This window comes from Lepidochelys kempii, chromosome 2 (assembly GCF_965140285.1).
Source record: "Lepidochelys kempii isolate rLepKem1 chromosome 2, rLepKem1.hap1, whole genome shotgun sequence".
Lineage (NCBI taxonomy): Eukaryota > Metazoa > Chordata > Testudines > Cheloniidae > Lepidochelys > Lepidochelys kempii.
This window is the reverse complement of record NC_136381.1, coordinates 173,299,727-173,320,891: the sequence shown is the minus strand read 5'-3', so window position 1 is coordinate 173,320,891 and position 21,165 is coordinate 173,299,727. Positions and strand designations below refer to the sequence as shown.

General features: G+C 41.1%; 1 protein-coding gene across 6 annotated transcripts in view; it reads left to right on the top strand.

The window, feature by feature from the left end:
* Positions 1 to 21,165, top strand: part of CNTNAP2 (contactin associated protein 2) — a 1,669,434-nt gene that overhangs the window by 942,615 nt on the left and 705,654 nt on the right. For all 6 annotated transcript variants that reach the window (XM_073332778.2, XM_078851686.1, XM_073332785.2 and 3 more), the window contains exon 9: positions 14,337 to 14,486. In XM_073332778.2, coding sequence (XP_073188879.1) covers positions 14,337 to 14,486 — 150 coding nt within the window. The remainder of the gene's footprint in view (positions 1 to 14,336; positions 14,487 to 21,165) is intronic.

Below are 21,165 nucleotides of genomic sequence, written 5' to 3'. Positions count from 1 at the left end.
CCTCCTACATTTTCCAGATTGTTCCATATGGTGGGGTAGAACCTCCACTCGCATAACTAGATGTAGCTCTAGTGATTTCAGTGAAGCTATGCTGCTTTACATTAGTTGAGAATCTGGCCTGGTATATTTTTTTTTAGCCTGAAAAAATTACTAAAAGAAAACAAAGTACTACATGGAAACAGCCATGCAATGGCAAGGTTATGGGTTAGACAATCAACTGTAATAGGAAATTTCCACTCAGTGATTCCAGGATTTATTTATTAAAAAAAAACAAAACCTTCCAGAATCATTGACAACAAAAGCATCACTGAAATATGTCCTTCCTACATACATTTTAATTATCGAAGCAGATAACTTTAAAAACAAAAACAATATTGGGGTGTGATGGAGTGTATAATAAACCCCTCAGTGTAGCTGTCACAAAGGAGGTAATGGATGAAACAGTTACTTCCTCAGCTATGACTAAGTGGTTGACCTGTAACAACTGGGATAAAAGGCTGCACCTCACATGGTGTGGGGTTGCTACCAGAGAGGATGGGGGACTATCTCAAGGAGGTTGCTCAGCAGTAGCTTGGCAAGGAATGGATCCAGTGGCCCAATACAGGGGGTGGGGATAAGGCTTCTGGCCAATAACAAAAGGGACTTTTTTCCCTGCTCACCACCTTGTAGGGTAGAGAAGGAGAAGGCAAGACTTCTGGAGGCCCCTGCTGGAGACGCTACTATATAGGGTCAAGGAGTAGCTGGCAGAGAGCCACTGGCTCTTAAAGGCCCAGAGTATCACAATAGACTCTCAGAGAAAAGGTGAAAGAATGATCCCCTTTACATGGTGAAGACTTAATTTGAGATTAAAAATCTTTGGACCTTCTCATATAAAAGAGGGGAACCAGTATCAACATACTACACATTGCTATTTTGTTTTCTTTTCATTCCCTCTCCCCCCCCCCCAACTTTCACAAGATGCTTGTGATTTTTGGTAATATTGCTTTGTTGTTTTTCCCTAGTCTATATTAGCTGGTGTCTGTTTGGAATGGAAAAGCTAGTTTCCAGAGTTTTGTACTGCACTTGAGCTTAGCTATGATCGTTCTAATCCCAAGTCTTGTGTTGGAAGGTCCATTGATGTTGTGATAGATTTCATGGGAGTGATTCTGCTTTATTACATAAATTGTGCACTGGTGTCACTCCTCATTTACTCAAGAGTAGAGAACCTTTATTGAAATAAATGGATTGATGAGAGTAAAATCATTCTGAAGAGGGAGTACAGTAAGGCCCTATATATTTAAAGGACAGGTTGTGCGACACATAGCTAAATTTTCTAATTTATTACAGAGAAATATGCAAGAACAGAAGGCTCTATGATCTATGCCATGTACCCATCTGTATTGTAGAACCCCTATAGGTGGAATGGTTGAGGAGCAGTGTTGCTACATTGGAAGTGGTGGAAGAATATGGGTACTAGAGGCTGTTTTCAAATGATCAGGTGCCGATGGATCCCTGGAGGATCCATGTGTTGTGGGGCAAAATCTCTGAGGCCTGATTGACCACTGTCATTCCAGTTTGACACTGGTATAACTCCATTGATTTAAGGGAGTTATGCTAGTGTAAAACTGGAGAAAACTTGGAACTTTGACTTCTAATATAGGCAGGTGAACAAGCCTCTTTCCCCCCCAAAATGTAAAGGAAATGTGCCAAGGCAAAGCTTACAACATTTCCTATATCGGTTTCCCATACTGGATATGATTTGGGTTTACATGATTAATTGTACATTATCTTTCACTACTTCTGTCACATCGTCTGTCTTATTTCAGTGATTGTGCTAAAGTTGAAAGGTGTTTCTACTGAGAACCTGTTGTGGGAGAGAGAAGCCCAGGGCTCAGCTTTGAGCTACTATTCCCTTTAGGCTTTTCTCCTAAATAAATAAAGTTTGGAAAACCATAACAAAATACCTTTTAGTTTACAGACAAAAGCAGAGGTCATACATCCTCCAGCAATTCTGCTTAATATTCAGGCACTATTCCTTGCGTAGTCCACGGACAGTCTGGTACAGGCAGTACTCAGTAAAATGCAAACCAGTGTTTTGAAATGCCAACATTTTCATTTTGTTTTGATGGCTTTCTCAAAAAATACCAACCTAAGCTCTGAAGTCTCTTATTTGTAGTTCCCACTGAGAGAGAACGTTTGTCTTTTATAAACTGTATAAAGCTTTGTTGGGATGTACACCAGCCATTGTACCTGTTTATCCTAAAAATGGCAGCCTAATTGACAATAATCAAAGTTCTTCATTGCTTAATAAAATGGGACTAATGACTATTATATCAATGTTGATCTTTCCCTCCAGCATTGTAACACGAGCTGTATTCAAATATTCTGCTAAAATGGAATGATTTTGTGATATGCACAATTGAGGAGGAGAACAAGATTATCAAACTCTTTGTCATTTGAGGCCAAAGCCAGAATTTGAAAATTGGTGCACTGGTCTTTCATCTCCAAAACCTATCTACTGAATTACTCATTCACTAGATGGGGCAGAAAAATTAGAATATCAGCAAACATACACAAATACAAATGGTGACACTTTCCTTGATACCATGACTTGATATCCTAAAATAACAAAATGAAGAAAGGATTTACATGAGGGACAATTTCCTGGACTATTCAGCCTGTTTTTCCAAAGTAATCACATAGTATCCGGCAGAACTTGTTCGGTGTTTACTCCGTACTTGTTTAGGCAGATTCTCACTGCAGTCCACAGAAGTTTGCCTGAGAGAGGTGTCAGTGAAATGTCTGCAAGGACCTCAGATATAGAACTCTTGTGGGGAAAGGGAAGAGTTAAATCTTTCATTTTTTCCAGTGCTACTTCATCCATCTCTGAAGACAACAGCCATGCACTGGAACCATACATCTTGAATATAACTATTAAATGTCACACATACCAAGCTTCAGAAGGGGTTGGACAGCTCTGTTGGACAGTCTCTGTAGACTGCATGGTAGTTGTGTTCACTATCATTGCTGTGAGCTATCCATGAACTCTCACCGCCATTTCAGTTGAATCTGCTTAACATCATAACACAGTGCCTGCTCATTATGATTGTGAAAAGTGTGTGGGGTGGGGTTTTTTTCCCAAAAAGTCTGCAAACAGAATAAGACAGCTTCATGATATGTTCCAGCTTAGGTCCTATCCACACTATAGCTAAAACCAGACAACACACATGTTTGAACATTCTAGTGGATCTTGAGGAAGTGGGGGGGCTGCCGTGGGGAAGTAGCCCAGGAAATTGTATGCATCCTGTTTCTAAGAAGTCAGCTACCATAGCTGATACTATTAAGGTCCCTGGCTGGAGCCTGGAGTAGAGGGCAGGCCCGGGCTCCCCCCTTTGCTCCCTGATTAATCACTGAGACTGGGTGATAACAGAGCTTCTCCTCACCTCCCTCGCTGGCTTATGATGAAAATGGCTCAGTAGGCTGTGACCCTTGCCTCTAGAGAGAGAATGGCTACATGAAGGGTCACAGTGAGCCTCTGAGACTAGCAAAATCTGCCCAGAAACACAGGACCCATGGAGACAAGGACAGAGCTTTGTCACAGTAAGTGAACACCAAATTCCAGAGAAAGTCCAGCCAATGCAGCCGTTGTTTGTTGCCTGTCATCATGTTCGCTTTTAGCTTTTCACAGTGCACCTTTCCTTCCATTAAATTCCTGTGACAAAGGAAGGAAGAGAGACAGCTATACCCTGAAAAAAAGTTAGGTGGCATTGGAAGAAAAGTGGGATATTTTTATCATTTATTGTCCGAGACGTATGCACAATGAAGATAAAGGGATATAAGGGCCTTTTTTTTAATAATAGGATTAAGACATTAAAAACTAGCTGCTCTGTGAATGTAGCAGTGACCAAAAAGTTTCCACTAATGAAATCTTGTGCCTAGAGCTTTGTATATCTCTCAAACAGAAGCACAACAATAATGTTATAGGTGCAGGTTAGAAAGCATTGTCAAATGAAGAAGACTAAACTATTTTAATAAAACTGAAAGGTAGTGTTAAAAAAAAAACCCAGCAGATGTACAAAATTGCACTATTTGAATATGGATGCTAACTACTAGAAAATGTTCAGAGGGGCTTGCCGGAACCCTAGTTTAACATAAGTGAGATTTAGGCTTGGCAAGATGCTTAAGAGTGTGCCTGACTTTAACCACTTGAAATAATCCCATTGTTTAGTAAACTGAAATTTAAGTGCTTTGGTAGATTGGGGCCTTAATCTGTTCACAAAGGTCAAGCCAGTTGATATCCCTACAGCTGAGATCTACAAAATTCTGTGTTTCAATTCTCCCTCTACACCCTCTGTCCAGGTCAATAGGATTTGTTTGTGTCAAGAATCAGCCCATTAGAGTGTATGAGACACAAATATTATTCTAATTCTTCTACTTCAGGAAACAGCAAACTTCTACTGGGAGTGGGACTTACTATTATATTGTGTGTGGTGAATTAGAACACAGAATTTGGGTTTCTCAAAAGGTAATTTTATTATTTATTTCTATTTTGTGTGCTTATCAGTCTCTGTGTGTGTCTTCCTGTCTGTCATCATTCCTTGTTGCTGAGACGTTATGGAGAAAGGAAAGCTAGGAACATATGGCTTATTACTAGTTCAGTAAAATAGAACCTTTAAACCCAATTTTACCACAGTATATCTGTTTATATTTTAGTTTTTTGCCCAATGTTTATCCAGTGCACGTGGGACTGAAACAGGAGATATTTTCACTCTTTCTATAGAGATCAGGCCCACGGGTGGGGGGGCGGTAGGGGGCAATTGCCAGGGTCCTGGGCTATTTAAAAGGGCGGCTGGGAGCCCCAGGCCCCACCCCCATGTTAAAGAAGGCAAGAAGAAAGGAAATAAGAGGAGGGCATCTGTCCTTTGGGCAACAATATTCATTCCAACATTAGCATAAGGGTCTGCAAATGCCTAGTCTTAAAGTTTGGAACACATTATTTTGAGTGTGATTCAAGTGCAATACTCTTTCATTTATTTTTATAAGTTTCCAGTAAAAACAAAAATGCATTACAAGTTTGATGAATATTTGCAAACTGTATGGTCTTATGTAGTAGAAATCACCAGTTGTCAAGCCTTTTGTAAGAAGGTTGATTACTGTAAAGTCTGCAGTATTGTAGTTGCATATATTTACAAAATTTGCCATTTTTATTGCACTACATTATAAATTATGAAAATAGGAAAATGGCTTACCATGGTGTCTTTTTATGTGCTCCATTACATTTAAATAAAATCTCTAGCCCCAAATTAAATACTAACCTTTCAGTTCCATGTGTTTTGACACTAAATTATAGGGTACATCTCACTGTAGCTAAAATATCACTAGTGGGCAAAATTTTGCCATGTTAGTCACCCAATGACCTGAAGAGAGAACTGAGTTTGAATGTGAAGACCAAATTTATCATAATTTATTGGTTGGCAAGTGGTTATTGCCACTACACCATGTTTTGAATCCACTCTTGGGATTTATTTGTCACTCCTCTAGTTTTCTGATCCTAAATATCTGTTAAAGTAAGTGCATAGAATTTTTTGGATATTAGAAAAAGAACACACTGAAAAAATGAAGTGGACTCTTCTGAGTCATAAATCCTAAAATGTATTTCTTTTGATTATTCCCTAAACTACCTAAAATATGACAATAGCAAGAGTAAAATTTTTGTTAGTTTATTTTCAGAAAGAGAATATGAGTATGAGACCACAGAAATATCTCAAGGTGTAATTTTTCATAAATTAGTCACATAGAGGTTGGGGGGGGGGGTTTGAGTATTCGTAATGGTTTCTTGATTTAATTGCAGAGGAATATATGTATCTTTCCTCTGTATGCAAGTGTTGCAATCTTATTTGTATTACTGTGTTGCCCAGGAGCCCTAATCATAGACCAGCATCCTGTTGTGGTAGGCACAGCACAAAAACAGAACAAAAAGACAGTCCTGTCCCAAAGAGTTTACCATGTCATATAAGATGACATACAACAAATGGATACAGGTGGATGGAGAGTCGTCTTAGCGTTTGTGCAATGTGCCTTAGGTGGCATGTGATCATCAATTTGGTTTGCTGGTTGAATCATTAGCTTCCCTGACCCATGCTGGGTACTGATGGGGAGTGCGACGTGAATTCTGATCCATGCCCCCCGGATGGGGAGTAAAAGGAAATTGACAATATCAGTCAGCATTATAGACAGCAGTCTCAGCGCACCAGCAGCCTAAATATTGTCAATGTTTTTTGTGGGCCTCATGGCAAAGGAGGGTTTGGAAGGAGGACAACAAATTAGCTTTGCAGCTGTTTACTGGGAGTGTCTCCCAAGGATGTGGGGCAGCATGGGAGCCACCATGAAGGTGTTTGTTTGAAAATGAACAAGCGGGCGATGGAGGCTAATGACAGACTAATCACAGGCGGAAAATTAACATTTTTATACTGAATAAGAGATGATAGGTTATGAAGGGCATTGAAAGTGAAGACAAGTAGCTTATGCTTGATACAACGGGGAAGAAGGAACTACTAAAGAGATGCTAAGAGAAGGGTGTCATGGCCAAAGTGACAGGCTAGGAAAAAGATGTTTTCAGCAGCCTTCTGAATGGATATCAGTGGGGCAAGATGGCCTTTGTCAAGGCCAGAAAATAGTCTGGGTGTGAGGATGTAGAGAGAGGTCAGAGTCAAAGATGACTGTGGGCTCAGAGCCAGAAAAAGTGGTGCAAAGGAGTAGTGCTCTCAAGGGGAGCTGGCCCAGAGTGGTGACTACTACAGCTTTTATAACAAGTAGCATGTCGTCGGAGGGAGCTGTGACCATTATTCAGCTTCCTCAGCTACTCCCCTTTAGAGGAGTGCAGAACCTCTGAAGCCTTTGCTTACAAATAACCAACTTTTCTGTTCTGGCTGTCTCCTCATTAGTGTCCAAGCAGGAGAAAGGACTGCCTTTGTTCGTGCTTTGTGCTCCTGCACAAGACCAGCCACAAGTTGCAGGAGCAACCACACAGTGCTGAGTCTTATGTGCTTTCTTCCAAAGGTGATCCTTAGCTGGTGTAAATCAGTATAACTCCACTGAAGCCAATGAAACTAGAACAATTTATCCTAGCTGACGTTCTGGCCTGGAGAGTAAATAGCCTATGATTTGGCTACACTTGGTTTACTATTCTAAAGAATAATATGAGTGATTACATAAGCATTTGTTCATATTATTTTTAAAGATGTAATTGATGTTCTTAGCTGTATGATGTGTCAGTAATGCATTAAGACTATGGGCCAAGTTGTCTTATCTTGTAAATGGGTGCCTCTCCACTGACTTGAAACGAATTTTGCCCATGCACAGCAAAATTTTGGCCAGCAGAAGATTTGGCCTGAGAAGTCGTCTTAATTTACTCCACACAGATGTATACATCCTGCAATCAGATTTGATCTCTCAAGACTAACTGTGAAGAAATGTAAGATTAACTACTATAATTTTGTTTGAAGAATAACTACAACAGATATTATCGTTCTTAGTTTCCTAATACATATTAAGTTCTTGCATTAGGGTTGTTTTTTCTTTGTATTCATTAATCCCGTCCTTCCTCATATTTTTAATAACAGAAACATCTGTTTCTTCTTGTTCAATCAAAGTGATTACCTCAAGAGTTTTACTTTTAAAATAATACCATTTAAAAGAAATTCTGAATAGACTGTTTCATTAGCATATTTAATTTGCATATGAAACTAGCTTTCTGAGCATTCCGAAAGGGAATTGTAGAGGTGGCATACTTAAAGCTCTTTTTTTTATTAAGTTATTTAAGAATTTTCTAAAGTTGGGTACAGAAAAAATAAGACCAGGAATATATATACATACACACACTGATCTCAGAGAAAATAAATTAAATCACAGGAAGGGTTCTAAATACATATTTGTGGCTCAGGAATGTGCTGCAGTCTAACCTTGTTGAATCAAAACTCTGGTTTGGGAAAGCCATTTTCCACCTTTGATTTCAATACCTTAGTGTATCAGGTATTCTCAGTTAAACTGGATTTTTTGTTCAGTCAGAATACTTTTTATGAAGTACTAATCATCTCTCTCTATGCACAAAATACACAAGAGACTAGTGCAGGTGTAGGCAACCTATGGCACGTGTGCCAAAGGCGGCACGTGAGCGGATTTTCAGTGGCAATCACGCTGCCCGGCTCCTAGCCACCAGTCCGGGGGGTGCTGCATTTTAATTTAATTTCAAATGAAGCTTCTTAAACATTTTAAAAATCTTATTTACTTTACATACAACAATAGTTTAGTTATATATTATAGACTTAGAGAAAGAGACCTTCTAAAAATGTTAAAATGTATTACTGGCACATGAAACCCTTAAATTAGAGTGAATAAATGAAGACTCGGCACACCACTTCTGACAGGTTGCTGACCCCTGAACCAGTGCATTCAAAAATGTGCCATTGCAACTTGCACAGAACTTGTTCTCCTGTGGAACCATTTACTGTGCAACTCAGTAATGGTTTTCGGAGTAGCAGCCGTGTTAGTCTGTATCAGCAAAAAAAAAAAACGAGGAGCACTTCTGGCACCTTAGAAACTAACACATTTATTTGGGCATAAGCTTTTGTGGGCTAAAACCACGCATGCATGCATCTGATGAAGTGGGTTTTAGCCCACGAAAGCTTATGCCCAAATAAATTTGTTAGTCTCTAAGGTGCCACAAGTACTCATCGGTTTGTTTGTTTGTTTGTTTGTTTTCCAATAATAGTTTCTCTTGGAACACCACATGGCCATGTAAGGAAAAGGATGGTGATACAGCTGCCCCCAAAACATACAGCAGTGGACAGAAACTCTACTGGGTAGAAAGTGTGCTTTTTGTTACAAGATTGGTGGAGGGGGGTGAAATTGCTTTGCTTCAAAAATGGGTTTGTGGTGCCAAAGAGCTCTCCCAGTAAGCATCTATATCTGGGAGCATTAAGGAATTTCACAGAAAAATCATGGTCAACAGAGGAACTGTAGGTAAAAGGTGAAAAGTAGTAATTAGACATGTGGCAATAGGAGCCAGAACAAATATGAGTGCCACTATCATACCATACAACAGTGGTTCTCAACCTATTTACCATTGTGGGCTCCATAGGCGACCCACAATGTGTTATTTGGGCCACAGGTTGAGAACCACTGTGACACAAACACACTGGCCCATTCAGCCCTGCACTGCCAGCCTTCTCCTTCTCCTCAGGGGCAGACATGCACCACACTGACCTCCTGCCCAGAGACACCCTTCCCACAGACCCATATGCCCAGCACCACCCACCCAGAGACCCCTCCACATTGCGGAGGCAGGTGCAGAGCCCCAGTTAAAACCTGGGGGTGCTGCAGCACCCATCTCCCCACACTGCTAGTTCCCAGGACTATACTGCCCAGCACCCTCCAACCCCATCACTGCCCAGAGTCCCCCCAAAAAACCTCCCCAGAGACCCACTCTCCCGCACCAGCTCAGCTGCTGGCAGGAGCTCCCCAGCAGGATTGCCTGATGCCATCTCCCTGCTCAGGTGGCCCTGGCCCCTGCTGGACTGGAGCATCAAATTTTGAATTTTTTTTAGCACATAGCTGAGTCGCAGCTGTGTGTTAACTGGGCAGCATGTGGCCCACAGGCCGTGGGTTGAGAACCACTGCAATACAGGCTTAGCAGGTGGTTGGTTTGCAGTCAGTTGCAAACTGCATCAAATTAGAGACTGATCTATGAAACAGACTGGGTGATAGAACAGACGATTAAGAGAGAATACTTCTATTATTGAGGCAAATCACCAATGCAAAAGCCCTATCTCCAAACACCATCAGTAGGATACGTCCTTAGCCTCTACATATATACAAAGGCAGAGTGAGTGAAACCAGAAACTATGTTGCCCAAGGCATAGGTGCCAACTTTTCCTGGTGCCGATGGGTGCTCGCGCCCCCTTCCCCAAAGTCTCTGCCCCCTCCCTGCTCCACTGGACTCCTTCCGCAAATCCCCGCCCTGGCCCCGCCTCTTCCCCAAGCGTGCCGCGTTCCCCCTCCTCCCCCTTCCCTCCCAGCGCTTGCCACTGCAAAACAGATGTTTCACGGTGGGAAGCGCCTGGAGCTAGGGCGAGAAGCGGTGCAGAGCACCCACCGATTTTTTTCCCCATGAGTGCTCCAGCCCCAGAGCGCCATGGAGTCGGTGCCTATGGCCCAAGTGGCTTGTAGTTCTGTAATTTGCAGATTCTGGTCCTCCCTGGACCACTACTTGCATATACACAGCACTGGCCATGCCACACTATCTCTGTGCTTCTACAGAGTATGCATTGGTAAGAGCGTACAGTACACAGTGCTTTTTTCCTCTGGCCATACTTGCTTTGCTATTGACCTCACCAACTTCTTCAGTGAACTGCTTGTGAGGTGCATTGTCCTTGTTTAACTGCACATTGGGACAGCATAACGGTGCTATTATCCTGGAGTAATTCCACCCTCTTTAAGTGGTATAGCACAAACCTTTTTTATTTGCTTGTGCAACATAGACAGGTGGGATCACTAGGCTCTAAAGTTACAAGAAAGAACTGAAATTTAGAAATAAGCAAATATGGGTTTTATTCCTCACTTAAATGTGACATAGGGCTTGTCTACACTGGCACTTTACAGCGCTGCAACTTTCTTACTCAGGGGTGTGAAAAAACTACATGGTTAAAAGTAAAACAGCCAAACACCACTACCACCATTTCACTAGTTAGTCTTAAAATTAACATTGCCCCCTTTTGACCCAAGCAGCTAGGCAAAGTTTGGGGCCATGGGAGATGTTCTAGTTCAAAGTAGAATTGATGTAGCTTGGTACCTTTTTGATGCAATCTTGTTGATTTACAAGGCATGTACAAAGTCATGTGTTTCTGAAGCAAGAGGAACCAAGAATAAAAGGAGCAATTTCTTAGCTTACAGTTCCAAGCCTCTTTAATCAACAGACCCAAAAGCTGTCTCCCTAACTTTTTTTTCCAGGTCACACTGTTTTAACAGACTACTTCTTGGCTTTCTTGCTTTTTTCCATCTGTTTCTCTCTCTGTTCTTGTCTTTTTTTTCAGTCTTTTGACTCTTCTTCTTTCCCTCCCCCACATCCCTTCCTCACACCTATGCAATACTCAGCCTAAAGCTCCTGGGTGCATTCACACACTCCTTTTTTTTTTTCCCCTTCGGCTTACATTTATGTTAATTGAAGAATGTATTCAGACCTATCAATCTCAATGGGGTTTTAACTCTATCAATAACAAGGTTCCATCCAGTTCATAACAATATACTACCTTCTCAGTTTGAAAAGAAAGCAATTTATCATACAAGTACAGTAGAAAACATTACAAATTCAATATCTCCCAACCATAAACACATAATTACCACAGCTATCTCCAATTCTAAGAAGAGAGAAAATCTGTGGTATTTCCAATACCTCTGGGTGGTAACTGTTGGCAAATACTGACATTTTAGAGGTGTCCACTACAGGCAGAATGTAATTACCCAGCTTGTAGTTTGTCAAAAAGATCAAGGGTTAAATTCTGAGGTCTGGTAAATGGTGGCACAAGCTAGACTTATATCTTAATCTCTTAACCTCTCTGCTGTGAGGGACGCTGCTGCTCCTCACCCTGATCCTGACTCACTGCTGTTCGCTGAGCCGCGCCGCCCCCGCCCAGGAATAAGTCAGTCAGGAGGACTCTGTGCAGCCACGGCATTTAAAGATAGTGGCAAAGCACCTGTGGAACAGGAAGTAGCAATTCACCGAATTAGAATTACCTTGACGAGTCGCAGTGTAAAGTCCCTTGGGAAGGTCTGTGCTGACTTGCTCAGAGGTGCCAAAGAAAAGAATCTAAAAGTGAAGGGACCTGTTTGCAAGCCCACTAAGACTCTGCAAATCACTACTAGGAAAACACCTTGTGGTGAAGGTTCTAAGACCTGGGATCATTTCCAGATGCGTATCCACAAGCATCTTAATCTCTTGTAGTTACTTTCTAAATTCTTCCTTCTTTGAGAAAATGATACTGACTTACTTCAACAAATATTCACAGTCATGCTAATGTGCAACTGTAACCCTCACATCTTCTGGGTGTGGTGTTCTGTCCCATCTAGTGGCACTGAGATCACTTAGAGAGAGATTAATGAGTCTGCTCTACAGCCTTAGCTAAGAGGCATATGGCTTTTAGCTCATGCACTAGGCTCCAGAGGCCTCAGGTTTGATCCCACCCGCTGATGACCAGGGTCTGTCAGTGTTACACAACTCACCTCACCATTTCATCCCCTTTGAATTTGGCAAGAGGATTTTAAAATGTTTAATTATGCAAAAAATTCAGTGACCCTGTAATGTGCACAAGTTCAGTTCAAGGGAACAATGAATGATCTGGTACAAGTCCAAATAGGTTTTTAAATGATTGGCCATATGAATCTACAAAATCATTATACCACATTTTAACTATGCCCTGATATTTATGAACAGCTTTGCTTACTGTAGATTTTTTTTTTAATGACAATTTTAGGTCGGAGCCTTGTGAAACAACCAGGTTTTCTTCCCCCTGCAGTTTTTCTTTGTGGAACCTGAGATTATTTTTTTTTTAATGAGCAGAAATTAATTGTGAAACTTCAACACTTGGTAGCAAAACATTTTTTGTGTTTTAAAGAAATTGCTTTCCCGTCCCCCACAAACATATCAGTCATTTTGCATTTTCATGAAAACCTGAAAAAAAAAAAAAAAAAGAAACAAACTACAAAAATGTTTTGCAAACCATGTTCTGCTGTTCATGCATCTGGCAGCCCCATCCATTCATGAAGTAGATTCCTTTTTTTAAAGTTAGATAATACCGTTAGTGAGATTCTGCCCCCTACTCGCATGGAGTGGTACTCCAAAAGTAATCCCATTGAAATCAACATGTTAAAGACTTGCAGAAACTGGCCCTATTATTTTAAACAGTCTGTTTGGAAAATGCTGCTCCATTCCAGAGGAACTCCTGAACTATTCAGCAACCCTCTATTTCTCCCTTTACTTACACTGCAGTCTCGTAATTTACAGATTTTGGGGTGTGGAGTGTAATGGTTGTTAATTAAGTATGAAGCAAAGTAGATGTATATCTATTACATCCAAAGGTTACAACCTCTATTCTTATCAAGTTCTGGTGCATCTTTATCTGCTAAACTGAATGCATAGAAGCAATAGAAAAAGAACACCTTTAAAGATAACAGGGTGTCATTAGAGTTTAGTGTTTGCCATGAACACCATCTATTATATGAAAGGCTATGGTTGTTAAAATCTTTGGTGCATGGATAATAATCCTTTTAGTGTTTTGACTTATCCATTTTATTAGATCCAATGTTATGATGTATCATATTTAGTTTTAGAGACAATTCGCTTGTACTGTATGGTATTATATTGTGTTCTATCTATTGTGTACTGTTAATGTGATTCAGTAATTGAGTCTGAAGAATATGTTTGTGATACGTGATACAGTGCATTCAAAATGTCAAAAAGAAAATATTTGGAATTGTTTCATTAGATAGCATGCTGATTAACAGACATGATATGGCTTATGTGTATAGAAATGATCATAATGAAAAGTACTGATTAATTCAATGAACAATCTCACTAGCCTAAAGTACCAGTCCAGACAGTCGAGTAACATGACCTCATACCAGCAGATGGGTACCAAGCACAAAACTTTTATATCAGCTCCCTATAGAGGAAGCTGAAGACTAAGTAGATAAGTCCTCTTCATTTGTACCACCAGAGACTACTGCTTAGCTAAGCTTAAGGGTTTGGGTGGTTGGTTGTTTTGCAATGGCTCTATGATCATTGTCTTTCTTTTCTATTTCTAACACCATTTTATAATGACAGGATTTGTTTTTGAATAAGGCTTCCCTTTAAGACTTTCTTCTTCTTTTCTCATTTTCCTTCCCCTTGTGTTGGTACCAAGCACTCATTAGGGGCAAGAATCAGACATATGTCCTCTGTTTTGTTACCTATTATAATTAAATGGACATATAAATATTTTTCTTTTGAGTTTGTTTGTAGATACAGTAAAGGATATTCCTTTTACAGTTAAACATTGAATATGGCCTTTTGATGAGTGAAATGATGTTTGCTTTAAAACAATTATATACTTTTGCATGATGAATGAGCAGTCCGAAAGTTGCATTCATGATGATGATTATGATTTCATATTTACTTCTACAAGAATGTCTAGATGTCTCAATCCACACTAGGTCCTTGTACAAAACTTGTGTCACGTGCCTGGCGCTTAGAATTGATGCAATAAACAAATTTAAATAAGTAAATAATGAACTCAAGAAGGTTCCACCCTTTCTTTTCTTTCCAGGCTCAGGACTCAACGATGGGCAATGGCATGAAATCCGGTTTCTAGCTAAGGAAAACTTTGCTGTCCTCACTATTGATGGAGATGAAGCCTCAGCAGTTCGAACAAACAGTCCTCTGCAAGTTAAAACTGGGGAGAAATATTTCTTTGGAGGTAAAAACTGCAGTACTAGCATATCTGCTTAGTGCTGTCCTTTTGTTTTCTATACAATAGATAAATGTGGATATTAGGGTGGAACTCAGTCCTCATAGAGTGTTAGTATTTTGGATCTTATACAAGTGGCTTAGGTGATGACTGCCCCCCAAAAAATCTACTCTTTGTTTTATTAGCCTTTCTTTCCCCCATCCATGGCAGTTCCCGAAACTACATGAGATGCTTTATCCTACTTTCTGAGGAGTGCATTCCCAAATCCACTTTTTTGCAACTTAAAATCTGTTGGTGAAAGTTTGGCACAGAGGCAGAACCCTGTAGTAAGGGTGGCACAGAGCTGGTTGCCTCTTACTGGGAGCTCCCTGATGCCGCTTTCTGAAAAGGTACATCATACTGTCTCCACGATGTGGAGCCGGTTACACTAGCTAGTATGGAGTTGGAGTATGGACCTGCCTCTTCCTCTTTTGAGCCGTGATTTGGGAACACATTTCTATTTAGGACAGGACTTAACCATGTGTTTAACTTTAAGCATGTGCTTAATACTGTTGGAGTCGATGGAATGTAAGTGCATGCTTAGCGTGGAGACTGTGTTGAGTATGGATGGACTTAAGCACATATTTGACTGTTTTTTAAAATTGGGGCTTTAGGTTGACTAACACTATGAGGCAGGAGTAGTCCATGTACTCCAGTAAGGTTAAGAGTACAACTGTTAAAAGCCCTGAGCGAAGGCAACTTCTTTTGCTCTCCCACACCATCTTGTGTTAGCTACAAGGGTATAGAATTTTGTTTTCAATTTCAAAAAGCCTATTTCATTGCAGATACATGATTATAATATACTGTTTTAGATAAAGGTTGTGCGTACGTCAGCTATCTTATTTTATCACATTCAGTAATGGCCTGCCCACGCAGTCTTTACTCAGGCAAATCTCCCATTTGGGATCGAACACTGAGATCAATGGAATTTTTGCACTGATTGATCCAAAGATAATGTGAGTTTGTACATCAGGACGCTGGGCATAAAATAACTTTGTAGGGTTTTTAAATAGAAATGTGCCATGTTTTTAAACTAGCTATTTTAATCTTGCAAGCTGAACAGCTAATGGGGAAATAATACAGTACTATATATGCTCCTGTTACTCCAGGGATAGAAAAGTTACTGAGATTATGATTTTTAGTGCCCAAAGCAGAAAGAACAAAAAATCCTTTCAAGCTTATTCTCATTTCATTATCTCTCTTCTGTGAAATCATTAAAAATATATATGGAAATTAGTGTTTAAATAGTCTTACAAAAACGTATATACACTTTATTAAGAATAGCTCTAATCCTTTTGATAATCTATGCCACAGATTTCTGGGAAACCTCATGGTAGTGATGATAATGAAAAGCACTTCTTGACAGCTAACGCCTGTCGTAGTTTAATCTGGCAATATTTATAATAAAAGTTCACCTGTCACATAAGTTAACCAGTGTTCATTCACCCTGTCTCTGCAACTCCTTGTGGTCATCCATCTTTCCCTGTGTCCCTACTACTTCAGTCAATGTCTAGGTCATGCATCTTACAGTGTTGTCTCAACCAAGAGCCCCAAGATAGCCAACTGCCTCACAAAATATTTTGAAAGGTTGTTTTCCATTCAAGAACATACTGCTCTGACTTTACCTCAAAATAATTAGGGACTTAAATGGTCTCACTGAAACAAGTTATGAAGGAAGAGAAAAATGAGATGAAATAAAAAACTAATATGCCTAACACATTTTGTGTTAAACCCTGAAAAAGCTAATCTAGAAGGTACAAACCATGCCATTATAAAGAATAAGCAATATTTTATATTTCTGGAGACTGCATCCTTTCTCCCTAGCATGTCTTTTATCCTTTGACCCTTTGACTTTAATCTTCTGATAGACAGACAGCATGTAGTCTCACGGTAGATATCATTTCCCTTTCCACTCACTGTCACGTATCTGATGTCATCCCATTTCTTCTGTGATCATTTTGATATTAAAGGTTAATTTATAATTCCAGAACCCCTCTCCCCATGCAAGTATTTACACAGATGCGGTCCTCCGTAGGATAAGGGAGTCTCACATCAACTGTCTTCTGTATTTTTCCCAGATCTGTTCAGCATTGTACTTGTTGCTTTGGATCAACAGTATGTGTCCTCTTTTACAACTTGAAGTTATTTTGAAGATGTATCCAAAGAACAGATATTTTGCATACCTTGTGTCCAAACTGGTTTCCAAATAAGCACCCTTCCCTCAATACCACACTTTTGCATTTTAATTGTCCTGGAAGGTATCTTGAACACAAAGCAAGCTTGCTTTCTGAGGGACATGTCTGTTTAAACTTCTCTCAACACTAATTCTGCATTATATCAACTATAAATTACTGACAGTTTAAAGTCAATCTCTTGCATAAATATGTTAAAAAATCTAGACAATATGTTCACAAACTGCTGCAAACGGCAAGGGGTATTATTCCCTTTCTATGGAGGTATTCCCCTCTACTTTTTTTCTCCATTAGTTTTCTGATCTTTTGCTGTGTGTGTTTTGTGGGCAGTAAGACTGAGAAGAGTTGGGGACAGTGAAGCTTGTATTGTCTTTTTGCACTGTTCAATAATTGTTCCATTTCCACTGAAATCAGGAGAAGTTTTGCCATTCACTTTAGCAGGGGCAAGATCTGACCACACTGTGTGAATTATGTATCTCTTTTTTTTCCTCTGCAGAATATTCATGGCCAGTCAGTCAGCAAAGGGATCATTTGATTCTCCCCCAAATTCAAGGGCATAGAAAATGTTTTTTGTTCACTAATGGATGACTAGTCAAAATCATTATCTGGGTGATAGCTAAAGATGTTTCAGGTGTTTAAAGGAAGGCTAGATAGATACGTGCCTGGCTGGAGAACTGAGTACAACAGGTATAGGTATTCTACTGAGACTTTGGAAATGATTTTCCAGGGGGGACTATCCCAAAGCTGAAAATCAGATGGCCAGCTCTGGTTATATTAATACCAACACCACCTCTCCCCACCTGGGTTAAAATGAGCCTGGGAGGTGTAGCGAGCCCCCTTGGCAACTTTTCACCTCCAAATGAGCTTCCTTTCTGGACACTTTGACTTCGACAGCATCAGTTCTCCAACAGCTTTATCTCCCTAAGGCGAGTTAATATTTACTCATTTCTTTTTGTCATTGACAACACTGTTTTGTCAGGTTGATCCTGCTCCCAGAATTGCCAGTTGGCCAGATGCTATGTGACATGCACATCATATTCATGTGCTATTGTCATTTGAACTGATATGTCCTTTATGATCTCAGGGGGAAGAAAAAAGGGAAGGAGGAGGAAAGATGTATGGAGTTAATAGATGGATATTTAAACATCCCAAAGATAGTTTGGCACATTGAGACTGTTCTTACAAGGACTGTAAAACTTTTCTAGGCGTCTCTGATAACAAATGCTGTCCTAATTATATTTTTCCTACGTTATCCTTGAAACCTCTACATAAATGTCACATCTCATATATTCAAACTTTCCCCAGTGGGATTTCAAAACAAGTCTTTGTTATACTAATGCCTTAAAAAAAAAACCCACGTACGTTGGGATGGTTGTTCTTTGTTTACCAAGATTTTAAAGATCGCTTTTTTCAGCACAGCAATGAAGCATTTTTTAAAATAGAAATTGTAGAATGAATAGCAAAGTAATTAAATACAGTAATTTACCCACCAGATAGACTCTATTTTTGTGAGTATTACTATCGAGTTATACTGTCATCAGCACTATTGCACTATATTTTCCCATGGAAATTTTTCCTTGAAAATGCACGTTCATATTTAGTGAAAATAGCTTTTGCATTGAAAACATGCTAAGGGTGCATTGTTGATAGGAAAATAGATACTTGAGTTTATATTGGTAATTAATTAAAATTCAGGTGAGAGGAAGGAAACAATCATATGAAATGGCAACAGTTTTCAGGCAAAATAAAATAAAACTGAATTTCACAAGGTTCTCATTCTCAGTAGTATCTATGAAAGTCTACAGTTTTACTTCTTTAAATTCTTATTTCAGGCTTCTTGATGATTCACTCTGAGACAATGGAGGAGGGTAAGGGTCCCAGCATGGCTGTGCAGGACTTAGCTGAGTCACAAGTCAGGTGCCAAGGATGGGGGGAGAGCAGGCTCTGTGAGGATGCTACTTACTTGTGTTCTCCGGGCAAAGAGCTATAATGAGGGCAAGAAGAAGCAAGGTATAGGCAATGCTGCGATAGGTTGGTCTCTTGGCTGGACATGAAAAGAGTAGCATGCTGCCCCTGGTAATGGCCTGCCCCACCTGGTAGTGGTTCCTCACTAGACTCTTGAGTGAAATAGCAATTCTGAAAAAATCATGACTTGGGCACTCCTTTGAATCAAAATTCCTTTTGGAGCTAGTCCTTCCATAAAGCTGAGAATAAATTTGCAATCTAGCCCTTCGTTTGGATGGAATTGTTTGTCCTTGGTAGACTACACAGCCACCAAAATGTTTTACACAATATATCATGATTAGTATTTAGGCAAAGCTCTGAATATAGGCAGCTAACAGGAGAGTTTCAGAAGGCGTAGCTGTGGACTCTGTGTTTGGAGGTAGCAGGACTTAGTGAATGTTGTGTTTGCTTGTTTTCTCTCTCCCTCTGTACAGGCTCCATAGCCATACTTTGGCTTCCTGAGTAAGCAGCTGAGATAGGTTTGTTTGTTGGTGCATTGGCAGAGGTGAAAGTAAGCCGGTACACCCCGGTACAGCGTACTGGTAAGAGCTGATGTGCCATACCAGGACCAGCTTTCCGAGAGGGCAATTTAAAGCCCTGGGGTAGCTGTGGTGGGGATTTAAAGGGCCCCGGAGCTCCAGCCCCTGCTACGCCCCCCCACCCCCGGGGCCCTTTAAATCCCCGCCTGAGCCCTGCCGCCGCTACCCCAGGGTTCGGGCAGCAGGGCTCAGGCGGGGATTTAAAGGGCCCCAGGTGGAGGTAGCAGCATCTGGAGCTCTGGGGCCCTTTAAATCCCTGTTGCAGCCCTGCCGCCGCTACCCCGGGGCTTGGGCAGCAGGGCTCAGGTGGGGATTTAAAGGGCCCTGAAGCTCCAGCCACTGCTACTGCCCGGGACCCTTTAAATCCCAGCCTGAGCCCTGCTGCCCAAGCCCCGGGGTAGCAGCAGTTGTGGGTCTCTGGCGGGGATTTAAAGGGCCCCGGAGCTCCAGCCACTACTACTGCCCCAGCCCTTTAAATCCCCACCAGAGCCCTGCTGCCGAAGCCCTGGGGTAGTGGTTGTGAGGCTCTGGCGGGCATTTAAAGGGTCGGGGCAGTAGCGGTGGCTGAAGCCCTGGGGCCCTTTAAATCCCCGATAGAGCCCAGTCACCGCTATCCCAGGGCTCGGGGAGCAGGGCTCAGGCTGGGATTTAAAGGGATCAGGGCTCCGGCAGCTGCTACCATAGTGGAGCCCCAGGCCCTTTAAAGCTCCGCCAAAGCTCAGAGCCCCAGGGTAGTGGTGGCAGCCAGGAGCCCCCAGGGCTCCTCAGTGATTTAAAGGGCCCGGGGCTCTGCTGCAGTAGTGGCAGCTGGAGCCCTGGCCCTTTAAATTGCCCCCAAGCTACCAGCTGCAGAGGCTCCCAGCCGCCACTACTGCAGCTGGAGCCCTGGCCCTTTAAATCAAGTTTTAAAGTGTCCGGGGATTTAAGGCCCTGCCTCTTCCGGTTGGGGCCACGCCCCTGCTCAGGACTCCGGCGTACCGGTAAGTCCTCTAACTTACTTTCACCCTTGTGCATTAGTAAAGTCCATGAGGCTGTGACCCTGGGAGCTTTGATCAGTCCCACTGTTTGCAATCTGAGTGTTTGGTTGCTCCCTGGTGGTGAGGGGCAGAAGTGAGCTATGCTGAGTATGGAGACTTGGTATGAAAAGTCACTTGGTAGGCAAACACAAGAGCTGAGAACAGAGGCAGGTAACAGGAGAGGAAGGGAGCCTGGAGAAGGCATGTGAGAAGTTGATGAAGTTATGGACTGACTTAAAAACATTGTGTTTGGTACCAAAATGAAAATTTATCATGTACTAACTAACTGCTGCTACTCTGAAACCTGTACTAACTACCGTATACTAACAATATTATTCTATGGTCTAGAAGCTTAGTTTGTGATTTCTGTACCATGTTGCTAACTTTTCTAGTTTTGATATATTGCACTGAGTCATAAGAGGGTTGTGGGTTTTTTTTGTGCCTAAGAGTAAATCATTTTCAGTGCACATACTGTATGTCTCTTTCTCTCTCTCTCCCTCTGTACTTCTCTGATGTCTCTCAGTAGATACTGAGATATTCTCCAGGGAAAGACAGAAATTATTGTTTTATTCAAATCTATAAATTAAGGAAAGCTGTGTTAAAGGTTGTGTGTTTCGGGTGTGTGTGTATTTAGTGGGGTGCTAATTGGTTGAGTCAGTCTCCCTTTAATAGTCTATAATTCTCTCACTTAATTCCCTTTCCTTTCTTTTCATGGGGTTAGGGGATTGAAAGGAGTAAGCTTCCCTTTCCTGCAAAGTCTCTAGAGAATGATGTTGCTTTGTTGTTTTCCAATTATGTGCATAAAATGAAAGGGAAGAATAGAGGAAGTGAATTGCCAAGTGAAAATGAGTCCATTAACCCTGACAGAAATTGTTTACGCCTTTAGAGATAAGGGGCT